The sequence below is a fragment of the Ruditapes philippinarum genome, unplaced genomic scaffold (assembly GCF_026571515.1).
Source record: "Ruditapes philippinarum isolate M1 unplaced genomic scaffold, ASM2657151v2 ctg1449_1_1_1_1, whole genome shotgun sequence".
Classification (NCBI taxonomy): Eukaryota; Metazoa; Mollusca; class Bivalvia; order Venerida; family Veneridae; genus Ruditapes; species Ruditapes philippinarum.
This window is the reverse complement of record NW_026860997.1, coordinates 160,476-177,966: the sequence shown is the minus strand read 5'-3', so window position 1 is coordinate 177,966 and position 17,491 is coordinate 160,476. Positions and strand designations below refer to the sequence as shown.

The window sequence follows — 17,491 nt, the reverse complement described above, 5'->3', positions numbered from 1 at the left end:
ACGAGTTTTCCCTAGACAGACAGTGAGTGCGAACAACTATAATACAAATGTACGTCAATGATATCCTGTTCGCTCAAATGCATAAATCTAATGACGCACATTAAACATGTTAATACCGCAGTCTTTATTATTATTGTTGTTGTTGGTGGTGGTGGTGGTGGTGACGTGGTGATGGTGGTATTGGTGGTGGTGGTGGCGACGTGGTGGTGGTGACGTGGTGGTGGTGGTGGTAGTGGTGGTGGTAATGGTGACGTGGTGGTGATGGTGATTGGTGGTGGTGGTGGTGGTGGTGTAATCTTATTAATATTATTATTATTATTATTATTATTATTATTATTATTATTATTATTATTATTATTATTATTATTATTATTATTATTATTAATATTATCACTGACAAATTCTTTAAAACCAAAACAATAAAACATTATTGTTAAAATTTATTAGCGGAATATTGCCTGACAATCGACAGTACCGAATTCATGAAAAAATAATGAAACATGCAAAGGAATATACGTTCTTGTTGATAACTATTTTCAACTTCAATTTATCTAAAAAAAAAACAGACTGGCTGAATGACTGATGACGTAAGCACTAGCATTAACTGTGACCTTTCAACTAAAGGGGAGACATAATCTGAGTTGCGTGTGAGACCTTACGACTTATCTCCCTTATAATGACAGAATTGTCTAGATAAACTGCATAATCACATTAGTTAACATGGATAATGCTTATCATTATTCTCGTTGTTGTTGTTGTTGTTGGTGATGACGTTGTTGTTTTTACATCAATATTCATTATTATTATTATTAATATCATTATTATTATTACTATTATCATTATTATTATTATTATTATTTTTATAATCGTCTTCGTCCTATTTGTTGTTGTTGTTGTTGTTATTTTGTTTTTACCTCAATCTTCATTATTAAAGTTGTTATCATTATTATTATTATTATTATTATTATTATTATTATTATTGCTGTTATTATTATCATCATTATTATTATTATAATAATTATTATTAATATTAATATGTTTATCATTATTATAATCATTATTATTATTATTAATATCACAATTATAGTTGTTGTTGTTGTTGTTGTTATTGAATGGGAAACAAGTGTGTTTGAGCTGTGATGATTCTACGAAGCAAACATATGACGACTTCATTTCTCTAATCCGATAATACGAATACGAATACGAAAATTTTATTCAGCATTAAACATGTTACAATGTTTATAGCCTATACAAATTCTATTGCACAGTGTGAACAAAAAACATAGAAGAAAGAAAAGCAAACAAAATACATTTTTTACATAATAAATTATACAGTTATCAGAAGAGATTGTTTAATGAAACATTATTCTGAAAAAAAGTATCATGATTATGTAATGTCGAATAAACATGTAAATGTATCATTACATATATAACCCTATTGAAATATTAACAATATTTACGTGATTCTAATGAAAAAAAAATACACAATTCTTCTTTTATTTGCAAAGTAAACAAATTTAGCTAAATTCAATAAATCTTTTGTAGAGTTTGTTGACATGAGAGCCCTAAATTTATTCAAAGTCGGCCACTACATATTTTAACAGATTAAGCGTTTAAACTATAACTCACACCGTCAAGTTGGACGTAAACGTGACATTGTATGTATCACACAATACTTGAAGATGTTAGATGTACTGCCCGGGGGTGCGGAAATTAGCCTCAATATACCTGTCAATCAATTCGCCCAGTGTCCAGTATGTTTTAATAATTTGAATTTTCAACCTAAAAACTGATTTTTTTATCTTCTTAAAATGTTAATAATTGAGCTATATGTGTGCAGTAGTTGGGATGGATTAACTTTCTTTAAGAATTTTATTTAAATTAAGGAAATTAAAGAAACACATTAGTTTAGATGCAAGGAAATACGGATCAACTGTGAACATATGATATAGTTAGTATATATTCGTTACCAATAGAATTATCAGAAAATACAATGGATTAATATTCCTGGTTTAGTATATTTGTTTAGTTACTATTGTTGTTTCTTAGTGAAAGAAGAATTTAATTACGAAATGATAATAAATGATGATAAGAATAATAGTGATAATCATAATAATAGTATTAACATTGTCATTATATAAATGATTATGATGTTGTTGTTGTTGTTGCAACCATGGTTATTAATATTAAGGTAATCATCGTCATCATTAACATCATTATTGTTATTGTAGTTGTTGTTGTTGTTATTGTTATTTTTGTTGTTGTTGTTGTTGTTGTTGCTGTTGTTGTCGTCGTTGCTATTATAATCTGATAGGCGGAGCAGCTAAATGCCAGAAAAACAGAAAACAAAAGATAAAAGGAAACTTAAAATGCCCTGTGGTAATAATTCAGTGTTCAAATATTGAGAAACGGGAAATGGTGTTAACAGACGTATTTTATTTCCGTTATTACTCGTCGGAGAATACATGAGAAGAAGTATTTCTGTTTCCATGGAAACATGAAAAGTCCCCTTTTACAAGTTCAAATGGCTATGAAACTATAAACAAAAAAATGCTTCAATACTGATCAAACTTGGCACAAATGTTGATTGGAAGCCCAGTTATAAATTCCCTGTTACCATGGCAACGAGGGGATATCTAAAAAAATTGCAAAATCACTATTTTGCTTTGATTATTTTTCGTCAAAAGTGATTTCAAATTGCTGCAACTTCTCAATGGATTCATTGGACGAAAAAAAGTAGGGCAAAGAATTATTATTAATACGCTGCCCGAATTTTTTAAATATCAAATATCAATGACGATCATACGGCTATAGATAGCAAGATCCGATATTTAGAATATATCGGGTTTTTTTTCTAAACATTGCATGATTTTATTTCATTTATTGAGAATCTAGATTTATTTAGAAATTAGATCTATTTATTTATTTATTTGCCTTTTTTTCAAAATTAGATATATTTGATATTCTATTAAGCAAGTAACATAATTATCTAAGATCGTGTCCTTAGAGAAATAATTGCGAAATTAACTTCCCTACAAAATCCACTGTTCAAATCGTTAAAATCAATATTCATGATGTCACACTTAGTGGGGCGGGAAATAAGGTCTCTGCTGTCAAAATAGTGCAAATTGTGATACAAGCATGAAACTTTCAGGAAATTATCTTTAGACCATGTAGATTTCAAAAGTGAAGTGGGCCCAAAAATATCTCTGCTCATTCAAGATGGCCGCCATTTTCAAGATGGCCGCCATATAAATTTGATGTACATAATAGCTCATTCATTCCAATTTTTTGTACAGACCTGAAACTTACACCAAAGCATGCATATAGTTTCCCCTTTTCAAAAATTTAAATCTTTAAGCAATTTCTCTTGGCATTTTTTTCTTCAGAATCCATAATGGCGTCCAATATGGCTGCCAATTTTAATGAAACTGATATATCTCTTTTGCAAGTATAATGTTTTGCACACGGTATGTGTATTTCCATATAAAATTGTGAAATATATTAGAAAAAAATCAAATTTTAGGTTAACCACATTGTTAGTCATGTTTTTAGTTTTTTTTTGTACAAAAAAAATCTTTAAAAAAAAATCAAAGAAAAAGTGCCATTTTTTCATTTTTCTCTAACATGGTTTTCTAGGTCTATGTACAAAAATTCCAAAAGTTACATAGTTTCTTAAAGTGTATTTGATATTCAATCAACACTATGTTTTATTGTATAATTGTAACAAAAATAAACAAAAATGTGAAGGTTTTATATACTTATTAAAAGTGGGTGGGGTAAATTTATCAGACAATTGTAGTACAAAATAACGTTTTTTAAGAATTCTTATGCAAATATTCACTGTAAAAGTATTTTATTGTATTAAGGTATTTTTTTTTTTCGCTTCAGGTCTAGAGGGTGTACTAAAATATCAATAAATGCAGATACAATCATATGTATACATTCAGTTATTAAATGTGTTTGCATGATATAAGTTGTTTCAAATATTCTTAATACAATTTGATAATTGTACAGAAAAGAATATTCATCAACGAACCATATGTTAGATAAAATCATGCCTGGACCTTAGTGAAATGTTGTTTATTTTTTAATGAATACAATTATTTCCCTGGCACAATTTAGTCTTGCTAAAAGCTTGTAACAGAAATGATTCAAAGTCATATTTACTTGCACATCAAATTGTAACCAAGTATAATTGAATTAGTACCGTCCATTTCTAATAACTTATGTAGACATGAATATTTTCAAAAGAAACAAATACGACTGATAACATCATACTATCTAATGACTAGGTGTGCTAAAATAGGTATCAATAAAAAGCCGCTTGACCCAGCATAACAAACATAGCTTATACTTTGGAATATAAACTAAATGTATTCCCTACTTTATTTTTTCCCCATTAAACAAGAGCATTGTTGACCCTAGATCACGCGCCTAAGACCATTGCTGGAAAAGGTCTATAATTCTTTTATATGAAGAATGCTAAAATTTATATAAGGAGTATCTTTTTTTTCACCAGTCATGATTTATAAACTATTTGAAAAGAATCATGTCCAATAACTAGGCTCTCAGAACTACAAAAAGACTCATATAACTATATTCCAATAAAAGTCCATGTAAACTAAGTGATTTTGACCCTATGCCAATAGTTTATAATCTTTATATAGCATCACCAATGTTATGATATATTTTCTCTTCTCGTCTGTGCACATAGTTTCGGAAAAGAATTTTAATATATGAGTCAATGTAAACTAAGTGACAGAGAAAGCCATTTTGGACTACAGGAACATGAAATTAAAGGCCGCACGAGGAACACAGTTTTTAAAAGACTTGTGTAGGGAATCGCATTGAATTTGTTTGTTGTTGTTGTTAAAAAAAATCAACAAACAAACAAACTGTAATGCCTAGAGCTTAGATAAGTCCAAAATATTACCTTGCCAAGTAAAGAACACCTCTTTAAAAGTTACATAAAACACTTTTGGATCATAAAGTGTACATGCAATAGAAAAAATCTTCTCAAAAATCAAAAATGCATAAGAGCACAGGTACTAAGCTGGCATGTAGCACCACCTTGGGTCTTTGTTAACACATTTAATGAATAATGCTCATAGCGCCACCTGGGTTCACTTGTATAGGAAAACATTAAAACATCTAGTTGTTAAACTACATTGACCTTGAAATAAGATATTTGGGATGTAGAAACTGATATAACATGCATAAATTTGTATGATGCTACTCAGTCTAAAATGGTTTTGCAATGGTAATCAAATCTTAATTTACAATAACTACTGTAATAAAATCTGTTTTTCTCTCTAACCTACAGTATCCGACGCATATTATACATTAATCTGTATCATCAAATTAAATTATGTTATAATAATGATATAGTCATGGACGAACATGGTCCAATTTACGCAAACACAAAAGGTCACTAAAGTTTATATGGACTCGTATATAGATATGGTTATTAAAAGTCGCTCTCGTGGTGAAATAAAAAATTGAAAGCAGATATTGAGCAATGTTTCTTTAAAAGCAACCGGATTCAATTATGACACAAATCATGTGGTGTTTATGACATAAAATTGACATAATTGACTCCCAAAATGATCTTGTTTACCTTTTTTGTGCAACAATGATCATAGGTGAGTGATTCAGGGTCATCATTACCCCTCTTATTGAAAGAAAAAAAAAGATATGATTACTTTAGGAAATACTAGTAACACTTAGTTTGTATCTTAACTTTTAAAAAGTTGCATGCAGGCCAGGCATATCATCGATAATATATGTTTCACAATCACATAGCATTTTGTTGGTTTTTTAAGCCATCTTTATATTATAAATATAAAATTGTGGTGGAGTCAAAAATATGCGTTTATGGACTGAACCTTTATACCTTACATTCAAGTACAGCATGTTTGCTATTTTAAGCACGATTTAGTTGATTTATTGTCTTCTTAATGTCTTTACAATTAACAATTAATATATGATATCAAATATATTGAAACAAGAATTATCATGCAACCAAATTTAATAACTGAAGGTATACACATGTTTGAATGTGCATTTCTTGCTCACCCACCAAATGGCCCGATCGAAGGAAGACAAAAATACTTTCATCCAATAAAAAGTACTTTTTTAAAGTTGGAACATTTGCATAAGAATTTATAGAAAAGTAAAAAGACAAAGAAATAGAATGAACTCAGCTATGTAGATTTTCTGTTGTTTTTTCTTTTAAAATTATCATATGAAATTACCCCACCCACTTTCACAAAATATAAAACCTACAGATTTAATGCTTTCCTTACATTCTTTACAATAAACACATAATATTAATAGAATGTCAAATACAGTTTAAGATATAAAGTAACTCTTTTTAAACTTTGTAAATTACTTTAGAAATTCAAATTTGAAAAATATGAAAAAATTGGAATTTTTTCTTGAATCTTTTTTAAAGATATTTTTAGACAAAAACTTTTAAAATGTTTACTTTTATTGAGATTAACATATAATTTGATTATCTCTGATATGTTTAAACACCTTTTTTATCATAATAACATAATTTGGTGCACCAAAATTATACTATAAAATGGTATATTCAGCAGTTTTTCACAAAATCGACGGCCATATTGGACGCCATCTTGGATTTGGAAGAAGTATGAAAGAGAAAATTTTGTGAAAGATTTAAATTTTTGAAAGGAGAAACTATATGCATGATTTTGGTGTTAAGTTAAAGGTCTGTACAAAAAATTGGAATGAATGAGCTAGAATGTATGTCAAATTTAATAAATGGCGGCCATTTTGAAAAATGGCGGCCATTCTTGAATAAGCAGAGATATTTTTGGGGCGCGCACTTCACTTTTGAAATCTACATGGTCTAAAGATGATTTCCGGAAAGTTTCATGCTTGTATCACAATTTGCACTATTTTCTCAATTTCCCGCCCCACTAACTGTACAGTATGACGTATTAAATTGAAGATGACGTAATGTCCAATTGGCAGGTAAGAACGTTTTCGTGATACTGTGCAGTAATTTAAATAAAATGTTGTTGAAAATAAATGCTACGAGTATATGCTAAATGCAGTATATAAAATGCTTAAATATTAGGCTTAATGTTATCCCGCGTAGCTTTGTCTGGTTGTCCTTATGATTGTAGACGTTTTTTAACCTACATCCCACCATCTATACAGTATGGTGGCTGAGTTGGAACGTTTATGTGCGTCGTGTTGGCGCTAGCGACAACAGGAAAAGGCGCCAAACGGTCGGACTTTTGTCTTGTCGTCCTGTTGCTATCGATGTACACCAAACGGCGCTTCGTCGTGTGACGTGTTGTCGCGATGTCACATTGTCACTCGGTTCATAATCGAAGAATTTGCTGATGAGCCAAGTGAGAGGGCGACATCGCGACAAGGCGCCCCACGACAACGCCCCGTTTGGTGTGCTTCGCTATCGACAACGTAAAGCGCAATGTATCAAATCAGCCACCATACAGATTTATGATAAACTGTTTCGCGGCACCAGCGGTCAATGTCTGTGATCTTAAATGTTCGGTCCTTTACTCATAAGTAAGAATAAGTCAATCACTGATAGTATCTTTCGAAAATGTCACCGTTGGCTTCATAAAACAAGAGACGGTTGAACTGGGTGATGATTCCCGAAATGGTTTTGGACACAGATAACTAGTTTCTTATTGATATCTCTTGCAGTTTCAGAATTATGTCCAAGACAAAATTCAAAGTGTAAAATTTTCAAAATAAAACAAGGACAATTAAATTGAAGATGAGGCCAGAATTACAGATTGTTTACACTGCACTTCTACTCAATTTGATCCATCTACTTCCCTAGTTTCTTGTCGATGACTTTTGTAGTCTCAGAGTTATGTCAAAGTGTAAAAATGAAAAAGGGCAATAACTCCAAGATTAGGCAAGGCAGAGTTACAGTTCTTATGCATTGCACTTATACTGAATGAGATTTATTAACCTTCTTAATTATACCTATACACTGTAATACATATCCACAGTAAAACATATCAACAGTTATACATATCCACAATTATCGGCTTAGGCATTTTTTATTCTAATAAAAACCAATTCTATGTTGAATAATTTATTAATTTCAGTTTGTTTGATTTTAGTAAATTCTAATTTTTTTGATATCTTACATCTCGTTACTTGCTATAAATACCTTTCATTGTATATAAAACAAGATTCTATACATTACTAATTTTCGTAGATATGACCTATATCTCACTTTTGTATTTTGATATCTCATCGGAAAGATTGAGAGATAAGTATATCTCTTACAAAATTAATGTAACTCAAGTTTACACCCATCATTGAGTTGAAAAAAACTGTATTAGTCACATGAGTGATACGAATTTTATTTCACGGATAACAACATTAATTTCAATGATCATTCAATTTTAAAGCAGCAGACCTCCAAATTCAATCTAATTTTCATGGAAATTTGAAAATGTATTTAACAGTATAATATTATCGTAAAGTTACCAAAAGAATGCAATTTACACAATCATTATCAGTGGCACTTACAACCCACGTAAATTACCATAAAGCGGTCAAAATATGCAAAAATAGCAATTACTAAATACTGCGTTAGTAACGCAGTAGAAATATGGTTATAAATACTGAAAAATCGGTCATTAATCGCACATAACATGTAAATTATTACTTTATACTTTTCCTTAAATAACTACATTTTTCTCGGGTTTGGTTTTATCGAAATATTTTTGCTCATCATTCTGGGGGCGTGCAGCTTTAAGCGTAAATATTGGTTATAATATTATATCGTACTTGTCTCTATTTTACTCCATTGTCGTGATTTATATGATGTTGATATAGCTTGTACAATAAAAGAAAATCCGGATTAACTCTGTTTTTTCGGTCAATGATTAAGTCCTAATTCGAAAATATCATTGTTTGAATACCTTATGTACTAAAAGGCTCACATCGAATTATAGCATATATATGTGTATTTAGTGACAGGATTAAGGACGGATAATTGGTGAAATTGATATTTCGTATAAGACAATATGTGGTGTAATGAGTGCAAACATTCCGTCTGTTTAAAAAGTTAAAAAGTTAAGATTAAGTTCAGCAAATCGTTGTATTTATTATTAAAATATAAGCAAGCGGCGGATGTGGCTGATTTTTAATTTATGATTAACAGGAATTGTTATATCATTTCGTCATTCTCGTGCAATTTTTTTATGATTTGTTGTTGTTGCTTTCTAGTAAGGGAACATTTGCTCTGCACTGAATGCGTAGTGCTTTCAAAACATCAATTATACTATAATAACATACAACGCAGTGTTATAATTGCATAGATTATAATCAAACTTGGATAACAAGTTTTTTTAAAATGGCTTGAAGTTATATTATTATTATCATATATATGACATTCTGAAATATAGAGTTACACGCCATTAATTATTGGCGAAGGAGAACGAAAAAGGTATGGAAAATTGAAATTGTTTCGTACGGATGTGTTCTTTACAATCATGTCTGTAAATGAGCATGATTTAATTTTTTATTCATTTATTTATTTGTTTGTTTGTTTGTTTGCTTGTTTATTCATTCGATTGTTTATTCATTCATACATTTTTTCATTCATTCATTCGTTCGTTCGTTCGTACGTTTGCTCGTCGTTTGTTTGTCTTGTTTACTTGCTTGCTTGCTTATTCATTTATTTATTTATTTATTTATTCATTTGTTTGTATGTTTGTTTTATTTGTTTGTTTGCTTAATTTGTTTGCTTTTTAGTGATCGCTTTCTTGCTTGCTTATTCATTCATTTTTGTTTGTTTGTTTATTATTTTTGTAAATCACATAAATAGATTATTAAGATCTGTATTAATAGTTACAATTCATGTAAAGATTTGATGTTATATTCAAACTATGTACTGTACCCTATACAAGTTAATTTTATTACACTTTTCATTTTGTCTATATTTATTTATTTTATTTATTTATTTATATATTTATTTATTTATTTATTATTTATTTATTTATTTATTTATTTATTTATTTATTTATTTATTTATTTATTTATTTATTTTATTTATTTATTTATTTATTTATTTATTTATTTAACCTGCATTAAGACATACTGATATTTATATATTTATAATATGTTACATTTGATAACATTATTTCAAGCTGTTTCAAGAAACATCTGTAAAACATAGTGTGCAGTAATCTGTTGATAATTATGTTAGGTAGCAAAATATTCATGATTTTATCACTCAATAAATTCACCGTAAAATATCGTTATGGTGCGCAGCATCATACCATTATCTTGTAACGCCATTGTGATAGGCCTATAATTCCTCGCATCCAAACTCGAAATAGTGATTTTATTTAGCTATAAAATTACTGTCAGGGATATATTTTTTCCCAAACACAACTAAGTCTGTCAAAACTTACGACGTGTATCTCTTAGGTTAACATTTTCTTGTTCAAGACACCATTCATAATGAATTTCTTTGATTTGTCAACCTCTTTTTTCTATGAATGACTCATACGTTTTATGTTTATAAATATTTATCTTATGTATTCGTTGACCCGTGATGACATGATGTTCGTGAAGTTGGCAGCCTAGCAGCCTCGTGATTAGATGTGACACTTCTCAAGCTTAGTCGAAACGTTTTAACCCTTAGCATGGTGTTGATATTTCGTCTGCTAAATTTCGTTTTCTTAATGTCGTCTTCAAAATTTTCTCTTCTAAATGGCGTTTTCTAAATGTCGTCTGCTAAATGTCGTCTTCTCAATGTCGTCTTCTAAATTTCCTCTTCTGAATGTCGTCTTCTCAATGTCGTCTTCTAAATTTCCTCTTCTGAATGTCGTCTTCGAAATGTCATATACTCAATGTCGTTTGCTCAATGTCGTATACTTAAATGTCGTCTGCTAAATGTCGTCTTCTAAATTTCCTCTTCTAAATGACGTCTATTGAATTTCCGCTTCTTAATGACGTCTTCTCAATGTCGTCTTCTAAATTTCCTCTTCTAAATGTCGTCTTCTAAATGTCGTATACTTAATGTCGTCTGCTAAATGTCGTCTTCTAAATGTCGTCTTGTAAATGTCGCCTGTTAAATGTCGTCTTCAAAATGTCGTTTTCTAAATGCCGTCTTCTAAATGTCGTCTTTTAAATGTCGTATACTAAATTTCGTATTCTAATGTGTCGCCACTGTCGCCTGCATAACTGTGGCGGTCTTGGATCAATTATTTCAATCAATAAATACACTTGGATTAAAGCTGAGAATTGCAACATGTTAACGAAATAGGTTTTAACCCTCCTTAAAAGCTTAACTGTATACGCTAAAAATCGATATCTTGTATAATAGTAAGCATAAATATTATATCTCAAAATGATTTTAAATAAAATGACTATAAGTATTTTCTCTTGTTTTTTCCAGATCCAATGTGGCGAATGTAAACGGTGTGCATTTCTTACATTATGTCAATAGGCATAGAAGTATAAAATGGCTTTGAGAAAATTCAAGTGGTTAAGGAGTAAGTTTGATTTTCTCAACGTTAAGGTCTCAAAACTTTAGACAGTCTCTATTGCACCCTTCCTCCAAGTTTCACATTCTAAACAAAACATGAAGAATCAGAACTACTGAAGAAATTTCCATGAGCGAATACATCATAAAATGAAAGCAAATCATAACATTTCGTGTTATATATATTGTAAAATATGAAATTATCAGGTTGTCTCCCTTTGTTACAGGACATCAGCGGTACAATGTCTTACCTGGATATTAAATCACAAACTTACGAGTTTATCTGTCTTTCTTACAAAGTAAGAACGCTACATTGTCCTGTTTGGATTATTAAATTATGAGTTTACGAGATTATCTTACTTTATTACAACTAATATTTAATTCAATTGATCAAATATGAATTTACAAGGTTGTCCACCTTTTAATTACAGAACAACAACGAAGGCAATGCTAGGTTATGAATTTACAAGATTCCCCCCCTTTTATTACAGAACAACAAAGATACAATGGTCTGATAGTTATGCTAAATTATGAATTTACAAGTAACTTCCCTTTTATTTACAGAACAACACTGAGGGTAATGTTTAATTATGAATTCACAAGATTATCTCCCTTTTACTTACAGAACCACACTGAAGTAATGTTTATTAATTAAGAACTTACAAGGTTACCTCCCTTTTATTTACAGAACAACAGCGATACAATGTTCTGAAGGTAATGTAAAACTATGAATTTACAAGATTACCTCCTTTTTATTTACAGAACAACAGCGATACAATGTCCTCCTGGTTGTAACAACTACGTTCATAGTGTACACATTCTTATGGAAATGTAAGTGTGATTGTAGTTGTTAATCAAAATAGATTGAGCCTTTTTAAGGTTGTATGTTTTTGAAGGTGTATTTATTCACACGTACCGTATGTTTCTTTCTTTCTTTCTATCTATCTTTCTTTTTTCTTCTTTCTTTCTCTCTCTCTCCCCCTCTCTCTCTCTCTCTCTTTCTTTCTTTCTTTTTTTTCTCTTTCTTTCTTTCTTTCTTTCTTCCTTCCTTTCTTTCTTTCTTTGCTTTAATTGGCATGAACCTTTGTTCGTTTTTTCGTATTTTTGTGAACAACCATTTAACATGCATGATTACTTGTATTTTATTTATAAGAAATGCTAAGATTTTTTTCTTTGTTTTTGTTATTTGTTTTCTTTTTATATTGATATTTAATTTTTTGTAAAATTTTTAGTGAGATATATGCAGGAATATACATTGTTTATCATATTAATAACTCTATTGTTGTCTTGCCTGAAGCTTACTAGTAGTAGTTTTAGACAATAAAGCTCTTACCCATGATCCTAAAATTGAGAGAAAGACCTCTATTTCACTAGGCCACCTCTATCCTTAAGACCTTAAGACACATTTGGTCAGAATTATCCGTGTTAAAAATATTTGAATATTACTTATTCATTTGTTTCTAAATTGAGAGAAAGGCAACTTATTCACTTGGCCACCTCTAACTTTCAAAACCTTAAGACACACTTTGTATATAACAAGCGCCCGTCTTAAAAGTATTCGCATACATTTGTATTACTAATAACCTTGATTGTTTTTTCATTAGTTACAGTAAACAGTGGAGTGCATGACAGTTTAATTTATAAACAGCCAAAGGTTTCCGGAAGCGGAAACAGTACATATCGTCACGTGATTCCTTTGACAACCCAAGCTGTCAGCAAAAGTATGCAGATTTACGTAATTGACATTTAAATTTGAAATGATAATAAAGAATATGATTTAAATTTTTTGTTGTCCTAGCACTGACTCTTCTGCATCAACTCTAAGCCTGGAAGTGGCAATATATTCTACCAATGCTAACTAAAATGTCGTCTGCTCATAGTCTGTACTGTTTGCAGTTCAGTCAGTATACATACATTTTTTTGTTGTTGTGTTTTTTTTTATTTTATTCCGAAAATGGCTTATTTAAGTCCGTTTCAAATATAAGCGTAGAAACGGTTGAAAACATTTATAACATTAATCGAAAGTCACGCTGTAAATACTTATTCTTTATATAAATAGTTTATAAATATAGGCACAAATTCCAGATGATGTAGTTCATATTGTCCTTTCATTTCAGAACACACGGACAAAGGTCTGTGCGACCAATGGTTTGAAGACTCGTTCAAGAAAAATTTGGAACATATCGCCGGTTATCCACGTGGACTGGCTGACAAATACATGTATACCATTGCCGAAAATCGGACAGAACCAAAGACTATATTTAAAACATTTCCGGTCGTTGCGACTGCGGCAAATAGCGGGTTTTATGGTATCTCGCAGGGTTTGATAAAATCTGTATATGAGAAATTGCTGCCAAAATACAAAAATATCAAGATAGTCTACTATGACATGGGACTCAATCCTAACCAAAGAAAGCAGGTAAGAATCTGCAGCAATATAATCATTAATTTGATCAAATATTTGAACTTCTTGTATAAGTACAAAAAAGTAAAAAAAAGTGTGCTCCTGCTCACAGGATCGCCCATGCCTAAAATGTAAACATTTTCCATGTATATATTAAGGATTGCAAAGTCGGTGTATGCCTTTAACAGAACCGCCTAAAATTAAAGCCAAAAACTCAAGAAGCCTAATAAAAAACTACATCGCATTTTTTATCCATTTGGTTCTTAAAATGTTTTATATATTCAATATCATTATGTCCCAGCTTTTTTATGAACTGTTGGCACGAGGTACCCATTTTAACGACTTTCTGCTCCAATTCTAACAATAACAAACACGTTTGTGTCCATTATTTTTCCAGTTGGAGACCCACTGCAAAATTTGTGAAGTGAGGAGTTTTCCATTTGAAAAATTCCCCGCACATTTTAAAAGACTGAAAACTTATGCTTGGAAACCTATAATAGTAAAGGTAGGTGAACGTTAGATTGTAATTTTGCTCTTTTTCTATAGTCAAGTTGAACTGAGGTAGCTTAACATTTGAAAAAGATTGTGTATCAGCTATGGTAATAGACCAATAATTGAAAGTGAATATTAAAAAAGGAAATGTTAAACATTAAAAAAAACTGTTGCATGCCCCTTTAATACTCGTTACCGTACACTAATTTAAACTTCAGTGGGTCGCATGTGTTATTGAATATTCATGACAAGAATGATACAGTTATTTTGATTTTTACTTTAACACTGAATGGATTTAATACGACTGTAACCTGAAGTTCCTGACGTTGCACTATTTAAATTGTTTAAAGTCATTAAAAACTATTTATAATATTAAATTATGCTATATTTCCTCAGTAAGCATCAATACATAAATTATGTACTTAACTGATAATATAGCCACTCAAAAAGAAAGAAAACACCATTTTTATTGATCTTTTTGTCGACTTTACCAGTCATTTTGGTCTTTAACCCGTAGAGGAGGCATAGAAATTAAGGTGTATGCTTCTCAACCCAGGGATTATGGGTTCAAGCCCTATTCGGATAACGACCATGCTTCCTAATACGACACCAGTACTGGTTTGTTCCAGGAAGAAGACTCGAATGTGATAAATATAAGTTGCAAAAAAGCTGAAATAAAACTAACAGGTAAAACAAACGTTATAAGAATACTTGTTTCAACGTTTGTTTAGATATTTATGATCATATTTTGATACATATCAACTAAAAAACAATATTAAATGATTTATTTGTCCCGTTATTTTCTTCCACTAAAGAACATGTCTTTATTCTCATATTTTTAAGAATGGCAAAAATACTATTGAAGCATATGCATTTCGGGCGTTTCCGCCACATTTTGATATAATTTATATCTTAATTATTAAATATCATAATCTATAACATGTGTACAATGATGAGCAGTCCCGCTTACAAAGTTGTCTGATGTTTTCTTCAAACTTTTCTTTTCAGACTTTATTGATGGAATATGGCTGGGTATGGTGGGCGGACAGTTCCGTACGTTTCGTCACAAGTGACGTCGATCGCGCGTTGACCTATAGTAAAGACAATTCAATTTTATTCTTTACTTACGGTGTAGTGTTTTCAGTTGCTCAACACACTGATGTCCAGACAATGGAGTACCTGAAAGAAGATCGATGTAAATTCCGCCATTTTGGGGAAGTTGAGGCAACATTTGTGCTGTTTCATTTTGATGACGTCACACATACTATAGTAGACACGTGGGCTGCGTGCGCAGTTAATGAAAACTGTATAGCTCCTCAAGGCACAAATCGGAAGTTATCTTGTCGAATAAGCAACAAATCTGATGGCAGGTGTCACAGATTTGATCAGGCAGTTTTAAGCATTTTACTACGTAGACTGTATCATGCGAAAAATGATTACCCTCTAGTTTCAACACCATTTCATATCCACGAAATAAAACGCGGCAATGCTATATCATATTTCCCGGAATGAATATGTCTGAATATTCTCGCTTATGATAAAATTTAGAGTGATGGTGTTTGTGAACAAATACAAGAAGAGCCTCCAAATTTTAATATCGCTATTGCATGCTATCGGTATTACATTAAAATTTGAATAAATGATGAGTGATTAAAGAATACTATGTATTGGTCACAGGGGGATATTTTCAGTTTAAATTCTTACATGTGAGTATCGTTCAAATCAAAGTTTTAATTTTTGAGAACAGTTTCGAACAAATATTGAGTTTTATAAATCATTATTATAAAGATAGTATGTTTACGTAAAAAAAGCAAGCACAAGACGAAATGATCTGTTTACATTTGTAGTTAAACTTATTTATTGTATATTTTGTTACCATTTGTATAAAATTGTGAAATACTGATTGCCGAATGCCGAGAGAAGTTTTAAAAAAGCTTACTCAATCAGTAAAATTTATTTTATGTACTTCATTATATAAATGAAAAAATAAAAATAAAAATATTGTTGAAACTAGCTAACAAATTACTAAAGAGAATGTGTCCTAACATATTCTATCAATCTGATAAAAATCAGCTCCTTAGTAACGCTACGCACTAGGATCTCCGACCACCAATTGGTTGTCACCTTCTCGTGACTTTTAAAACAGCCAATCATCAGCGAGCTTTCACAATTTCGGAAAGAGATGCGGTTTCTTATTTTAACCGCTGTAAATTTAATACTGAGAATGTATATTTCAAGATTTCGAGAACAAACATGGCGTTATAGCCGGCAAGAAAACTGGCAAAACAATCTTACGTCATTAAGAATTCTATAGTTTCCAGTTTGTTTGTTTCTTATTACTTCAAACATTTTTTAAACAAAAAATGAACAATTTGATTTTATTCCACAGACAACAATATTTTGATACTTCGTCTTATGCCTATCTGTAAAGAACAGTTTGATTTGATGGCTAAAAATAGCCTTTTTCGGGAAATACGAATCGCCGAATAGGTAGCAGTCAGATCTTGCAACATGCAAGAAATAACGACAAAAGATTTGAATTTTAGTCAGATGGCATATATTATGAAACATAGATCAACTACGGAAAAGTGTACGCGGATGTCATAAATAAAACATCCCTTCATCTTTTATTTTACACTTTTTGCTTCAAAGTTGTGATTCGGTATTTCATATGCACCGCATCCGTTTTTACTCGAAACACCTTAACGAAAAGTTGCTGTTATCAATTATCTTGAGTTACATAAAAAATGGCTGCGCCCAACTAGAAATGACATTGAACATTTCATTGATAGGTATAGAAATCTTTAATGGTTTTTATTTGATGTCCTTTTTCATATACAAGTGTAGTCTATAACCAAGCAATAGTCCAATGATTTTAGATGAAATGATAGTCACAATATTCGTACACATTTACATACAAAGTGCAGAATATGTCCGAGTTTACATGCACTGTATTTATCATATTTTTCGACCTACTTTTTTAAAGGAACTCCATTGAGGTCAACAATAAAATTAAAGTTTCTTGCATAGATAATCTGGGTCACATAAAAAGGAAAAATAATCAAAAGATAAACAAG

The 17,491-nt window shown here is 30.7% G+C and overlaps 1 protein-coding gene across 1 annotated transcript; it reads left to right on the top strand.

The window, feature by feature from the left end:
• Positions 1–1,735: 1,735 nt before the first annotated feature.
• On the top strand, positions 1,736–17,355 carry LOC132714164 (uncharacterized). The gene is made up of 7 exons (XM_060696949.1): positions 1,736–1,951; positions 11,432–11,528; positions 12,281–12,349; positions 13,123–13,239; positions 13,636–13,937; positions 14,320–14,427; positions 15,423–17,355. Exons 2-7 carry the CDS (start codon positions 11,498–11,500, stop codon positions 15,924–15,926), a joined length of 1,131 nt encoding a protein of 376 aa, XP_060552932.1. The 5' UTR covers positions 1,736–1,951; positions 11,432–11,497; the 3' UTR covers positions 15,927–17,355.
• Positions 17,356–17,491: the final 136 nt, after the last annotated feature.